At 42.0% G+C, this 6,615-nt stretch overlaps 1 protein-coding gene across 31 annotated transcripts in view; it reads right to left on the bottom strand.

Annotated features, from left to right (window-relative positions):
* Positions 1 to 6,615, bottom strand: part of CELF1 (CUGBP Elav-like family member 1) — a 104,608-nt gene that overhangs the window by 27,584 nt on the left and 70,409 nt on the right. For all 31 annotated transcript variants that reach the window (XM_032282219.1, XM_032282233.1, XM_032282232.1 and 28 more), the window contains 5 exons: positions 4,785 to 4,867; positions 4,397 to 4,445; positions 2,608 to 2,742; positions 1,686 to 1,765; positions 624 to 785 (listed from right to left, as the gene is read on the bottom strand). In XM_032282219.1, the coding sequence (XP_032138110.1) occupies positions 624 to 785; positions 1,686 to 1,765; positions 2,608 to 2,742; positions 4,397 to 4,445; positions 4,785 to 4,867 (509 nt within the window). The remainder of the gene's footprint in view (positions 1 to 623; positions 786 to 1,685; positions 1,766 to 2,607; positions 2,743 to 4,396; positions 4,446 to 4,784; positions 4,868 to 6,615) is intronic.

Here is a 6,615-nt window from a genome sequence, read left to right as displayed (position 1 = left end):
AGGAATTTCTTTTTTTTTTTATTTTTATTTTTTTTTATTTTGAGACGGAGTTTTGCTCTTGTTACCCAGGCTGGAGTGCAATGGCGCGATCTTGACTCACCGCAACGTCTGCCTCCTGGGTTCAAATGATTCTCCTGCCTCAGCCTCCTGAGCAGCTGGAATTACAGGCACGCGCCACCATGCCCAGCTAATTTTTTATAGTTTTAGTAGAGACGGGGTTTCACCATATTGACCAGGATGGTCTCGATCTCTTGACCTCATGATCCACCCGCCTCGGCCTCCCAAAGTGCTGGGATTACAGGCGTGAGCCACCGCGCCCGGCCAGGAATTTCTTTCTTGGGGGCAAAGACACATGATGTTTCTAAATCTTTAAAACAGGAAATCAGGAATTCACTTCAGTTGCAGCAAAAGCCTCAAGATATAACCAGAGATGCATGTCCAGAGATATATATGTAGAGCAAGAGACTAACGGGACTAAAAGAAATAGTACTATCTGAATTTTTACATACAATTTCTAAATACCCAAAGTTGTAAATGCCACTGTGTTTGTTAGCTAGGGATAGCAGAAGAATAAAGAGCTGGGAGCTTGCACAGTCTGCAGAAAGCAAACCACAAAGACTCACTGCTAAATACTGGGGTCCAAGAGTATTTAGACCAGCAAGGTTTCCCCACACAGATGCTGCGCTGATTTGCTGCATCTGCTGCTGGAGCTGCTGGGCCATTCTCTTCTGTTCTTTGTCCTTCTGAGTATCAGCAAATTTTACCACCATGGGTGATGAACAACCCTGTGAAAACACCAAAACCAAAGGGGTCAAATTCTTCCTTCTGGGAAAAGAAAAAATCTTCCTTTTAGATGACATGTAGGTTACATTCTAATTTCATTCACTGCCAAATGATTCTCCTCATGATAGACCCAAGTGCGAAGAAACTGTAATCCCAGCAGTTTGGGAGGCCAAGGCGGGGGGATCACTTAAGGTCAAGGATTCGAGACCAGCCTGGACAACATGGTGAAACCCTGTCTATTAAAAACACAAAAATTAGCTGGGCATGGTGGCGCACGCCTGTAATCCCAGCTATTTGGGAGGCAGAAGGATCGCTTGAACCCAGGAGGTAGAGGTTGCAGTGAGCCAAGATCATGCTACTGCACTCCAGCCTGGGCGACAGAACGAGACTCTGTCTCAAAAAAAAGGAAAATTAAAGGCCAGGAGTAGTTGCTTGCACCTGTAATCCCAGCACATTGGGAGACTGAGGTGGGCAGGTCATTTCAGCCCAGGAATTTCAGACCAGCCCAGGCAACATGGCAAAACTGTCTCTATAAAAAAATACAAACATTAACTGGGCCTGCTGGTGTGTACCTGTAGTCCCAGTTACTTGGGAGGCAGAGGTGAGGGGATCACTTGAGCCTGGGAGGTCCCAACCTCCCAGATCTTGGCAGTAAGCCATGATCTTCTCACTGCACTCCAGCCCAGGTGACAAAGTAAGAACCCATCTCAAAAAAAGAGACAGGGGGAGCAAGTATTTGCAATATGTTAATTTTAAAGAAATCAGCAGTTTTTAACTTCAAGATGCTGGCTGTTTAACTTTCTGGGCAATCAGATGCTACACATGCTGCTGGACTTTTAATGGCCAACTGTCCCAGATTTCTCAGGCTGAGGAATTTGCCCCATCACCTATCTGCTCCCTACCTCCATGGTCTGTGCTTGGTGCATTGCCTTGATAGCCGTCTGTGCCATGGCTCTTGTTGTAAAAGTCACAAATGCACAACCTGGTAAGAGAAGAGTCAGTAACTCATGCATTCATTTATTTCTCTGACAGACATTTACTGAACATCTACTATGTGCTGACTATCATGCTAGCAATACAGACACAGTCCCTGTTTTCAGGGGATCACGTGCTAGTATGTTGCAACAGGGTGAGATGTGCTATAATGAAAAACCAGAGAACCACTGACAGGAAAAAAAAAAAGTGCCTGAAGGGAGAAAGGAGGAATAATATCCTCTAGTTCCACTTGAAAATAAAACTGGAGAAGTAAGTATTTCCATTTTGGAATCAAGAATCCTACAAAGCATCAAAAGAGAAAATTTTAATACATCACAGTGAAATACAGAATGTAGACTCCTTAGAGGGTTGAGAGGCAAAAAGAATGAACAGGAGGAGTCAAGATAGGACATAGATAGACAGCAGGAAGCAGCAAGCCCAACCTCTTTATCTTGACTGGGCCATGTAGGCTAGTGAATCACTGTAGCTCATTTCCACTGGTCTAATTAAAAAGATTTCTGCCTAGTTTGTTTGCTGTTCTTAGGGTATTTGAACTGTAATCTCAGCACTTTGGGGGACTGAGGTGAGAGGATTGTTTGAGCCCAGGAATTCAAAACCAGCCTGGGCAACATAGGAAGAAATTTAAAAATTAGCTGGGTATCATGGTGCATGCCTGTGGTCCCAGCTACTCAGGAGGCTGATCCAGGGAGGTTCAGGCTGCAGTTAGTTGTGAATGCACCACTACACTCCAGCCTGGATGAGAGAGGGAAAGATCCTGTCTCTAAAACAAAATACAAAACAAAACAAAACAAAACAACCAGATTATTTAAAAGCTAAAACTGTACCTACCTCGGCTCAGCCCATCAGGTCCCCGCAATATCCGGCATTCTTCAATCTGTCCAAATGAAGAGAACATGACTCGGATGTCATTTTCAGTGCACTTCTTGGAAATCATACCAATAAACAGCTTCCTGTCTTCCACTGCTAAGAGAGTAAAACACAAAAGACTTGAATATTATTACTAAAAGAGGCAATGTGGCACAGACTCGGTAGCCAGACCTCCTGGGTTTGAATCCTGGCTCTGTGCCTTCATACCATACTTCACAGATTCCAAGACATACATTTGTTTTTCAATTTTCACATCTCTCCTTATAACCAATTTATCTTAAAATTATAATTAAAAGCATTCAGATGAAATATGGTAGCTTTGTAATCTTGTTAAAGTTACTTAACCATTCTGTGCCTGTTTCCTCATCTGATTAATGGGAACAATCAGGTTTACTTCAAAGGGTAACAGTAGCTATTAAATGCAAAGTACTTGGCATCTCCCTAGTCCTTTGTATTGTTTGCCCTTTTTGAGACAGGGTCTCGTTGTCACCCAGGTTGGAGTGCAGTGGCACGATCATGGCTTACTGCAGCCTTGACCTGTCGGGTTCAAGCAATCTTCCCACCTCAGCTTCCTGAATAGCTGGGACCACAGGTGTATACCACCACACCTTTGCAGAGAGGTCTCACTCTGTTGCCAAGGCTGGTCTCAGACTACTGGGCTCAAGCAATCCTCTGGCCTCAGCCTCTTAAAAAGTGCTGTGATTAAAGGTGTACACCACTGTGCCCAGACAGCACTGTTTGCTCTTACCAGCAATACTTCTACTAAAGACGAGGTTTTCACACTTACTTGATATGACAAAATGGAAGCGAACAGACCTTTCACTGTGAGTGTACTGTCTACTTTTCTGATCAGATCTTTCAGTAAGTATAACTATCTACTTTTCAGATTTTTTTTTTTTTTGAGACCGAGTCTCGCTCTGTTGGCCAGGCTGGAGTGCAGTGGCGCAATCTTAGCTCACTGTAACCTCTGCCTCCTGGGTTCAAGCGATTCTCCTGTCTCAGCCTCCTGAGTAGCTGGGATTATAGGTGTGCGCCACCATACTGGGCTAATTTTTATATTTTTAGTAGAGATGTGATTTCACCACGTTGGCCAGGCTGATCTCAAACTACTGACCTCAGGTGATCCCAAAGTGCTGGGATTACAGGCATGAGCTACCAAGCCTGGCCCTGACTATTTTCTTGAGGATTAAGTTTTCCTTCCTAATTTGCTCATTTTGTCCCCTCATTCCTGACCAAAAGAAATTGTACTGACCAAGTATATTCATTCCAGTTCATTCTACAATGTTCTTATATTTCTCTATCAGCTCTACTCTCATTTATCATATTTTAAAGAAAAAACTGAGATAATGTAGACAATGGATTACTTAAAACACAATTCAATTCAAATATTCTAAGAACAGTAAACAAACTAGACAGAATTTTTTTTTTTCTTTTGGAGACAGAGTCTCACTCTGTTGCCGAGGCAGGAGTGCACTCGTGTGATCTTGGCTCACTGCAACCGTTGCCTCCCGTGTTCAAACGATTTTCTCATGCCTTAGCCTCCTGAGTAGCTGAGATTACAGGCATGCGCAACCACACCTGGCTAATATTTGTAGTCTTGGTAGAGATGGGGTTTCATCATGTTGGCCAGGCTGGTCTCGAACTTCTGGCCACCCACATTGGCCTCCCAAAGTGCCGGGATTACAAGTGTGAGCCACCATGCCCAGCCTAGGCAGAAATCTTAAGGGGAAAAGTGTATATATTTGCTTACCATTGTTCTTCTCACTGTCAGCAGGTTTCATTTGTATAGGGTGATGCATCTAAAAAGGAAAATTATGATTATCACCACTGACATTGATGGCATTGAGAAATATATATGTACTCTAAAATATAAGAACTAGAGCTTTAAAGAGTTCTCTCTGAACTCATGTCTACTTCACGATCTTTTCCCAGAAAATAAATGTGAGTCAAGAAGTCAAAATACACAAGACTCGGTTGAGAGAGAGCTGTCAGGTAATCTCTGAAGTGCTCCCTTTACATCAATTCCTGCAGCAGTTACCTTGTCCCCAAAATGTTTTTCAGTGTGTGCCAGATATGCATAAGTAAATCCCATCTATCAAAATTACCACATTTACATTTACTAGTGGGAGCTTTCTTACCCCTGGGAGGACTTTCATGTTGTGAAGAGCATTCTGAGCTTCTAACGCAGCTTTACGGGTGTAAAATGTAACAAAACAGCACCCTGCAATAAGTAAGATTTCATAAAATCAAACTTTGAAAGCAGAGAATTCCTGGAGCAATCGTTCTTCCACTGACATTATCAGATCTTAAAAGAGAGAGCTGGGGCCGGGCGCGGTGGCTCAAGCCTGTAATCCCAGCACTTTGGGAGGCCGAGGCGGGTGGATCACGAGGTCAAGAGATCGAGACCATCCTGGTCAACATGGTGAAACCCCGTCTCTACTAAAAATACAAAAAATTAGCTGGGCATGGTGGCACGTGCCTGTAATCCTAGCTACTCAGGAGGCTGAGGCAGGAGAATTGCCTGAACCCAGGAGGCGGAGGTTGCGGTGAGCCGAGATCGCGCCATTGCACTCCAGCCTGGGTAACAAGAGCGAAACTCCGTCTCAAAAAAAAAAAAAAAAAGAGAGAGCTGGGTTTATTAAAATTAGTGAAAGGGGTAGGGGAGGGTAGTGGAAAAGAATGAATATGAGTATCTAGCAGGAAATAAGAGATTATTTTCGATGCACTTTATTGTTTCAGTCTCCTCCTAGTTACATTATAAGTCTTATTTAGCTGCTCACATAACTTCTCTGGAAAAGATGACTTCTCTTATAAAGAAAGGTTATGTGCCATTTGATTCAATCCACTCTGCTTGGAACACCAGGCGGTATATGAGACAAGAAGACAGACGGGACTCTATACTTTTGCAGCTTGTAGTCTACCAGGAACTCTTTCTTTCACTGCTCTCTCAGAATAAACTATTCCCTACTTCATAGCCAGATTCTACCATATGCCTCAAACATAATTATCATTTATTAAATTATAAAATGACTTAAGAGCAAGCACCTCTTTAACATCTTTTTTTGGACTCTTGGTTCTCATCAAATATAATTAAGCTTCTAAAAGCACATGGTGCTGCCTCAGATCTGTAGATTTTGTGCTTTGTATCTTTATTGGGGGTAAGAGGGGAGGAAGTATAGTATATCTTGTAAATCTTGGGCTTCAATGTTCTGACATTCCCATATTCTCATGAGATACAATATAGAGTTCTTTCAAAATCATGCTGCAGCAGTTAGGATTGTAAATTACTGAATGTTTTATTGCTAGTCATGTTCAGAAACTATTATTCCATATGTTTTTTAGTTAACTACGCCAAAAAGAGAAAGTAATTCCTCTGCTTCTACATCCTCAGCTATTAAGCTGGTTTCAAATATGACAATCATGCTTGCTCACATTTGCACTGTTGAACAGCTTTCACGGAAAATTACTTGAAAACTGGTCAAACGGAAAATAAGAATACATCTGTGTGTATATGGGGCAAAGTTAATACCTATCTACCATCAGTCCTGTCAAACTTCCACTCTGCTTGGCATTTCTGGAAGTAGCTCAGCCTTTCTTCTGTTCATTTTGTAGCAACGGCAAACAAGTTGCCTAAACATCTGCTTTCTATTTGATAAACCACCCTGCAAGCCCTCTGTAATACTAACAAGAAACCTATAAGGTTATGTGGACAGTCTTTCTCTTTCAGCTTATGCTAGCACAAACACTGAAGAAAACTTTATACGGTTTACTTCTATTTTACCTTTGTCATTCTGGTCCCAAGATCAAATGAGACACTCATGTGAGTCTGTCTCTTAAATTTAGAGCCCTCACAAAGGATTGCCCAAGATCCAATTTACAAATTATCCTCATGCTTAACTTTTTAAAGCCATTAAATGTGTTTGAATTACAAGATATTATTACTTTTTTTTTTTTTTTTTTTTTTTTTTT

This window comes from Sapajus apella, unplaced genomic scaffold (genome assembly GCF_009761245.1).
Source record: "Sapajus apella isolate SASKATOON/1434 unplaced genomic scaffold, GSC_monkey_1.0 scaffold14, whole genome shotgun sequence".
Taxonomy (NCBI): Eukaryota; Metazoa; Chordata; class Mammalia; order Primates; family Cebidae; genus Sapajus; species Sapajus apella.
The sequence above is the reverse complement of the archived record's forward strand: the minus strand, read 5'-3'. Positions and strand labels throughout refer to the sequence as shown.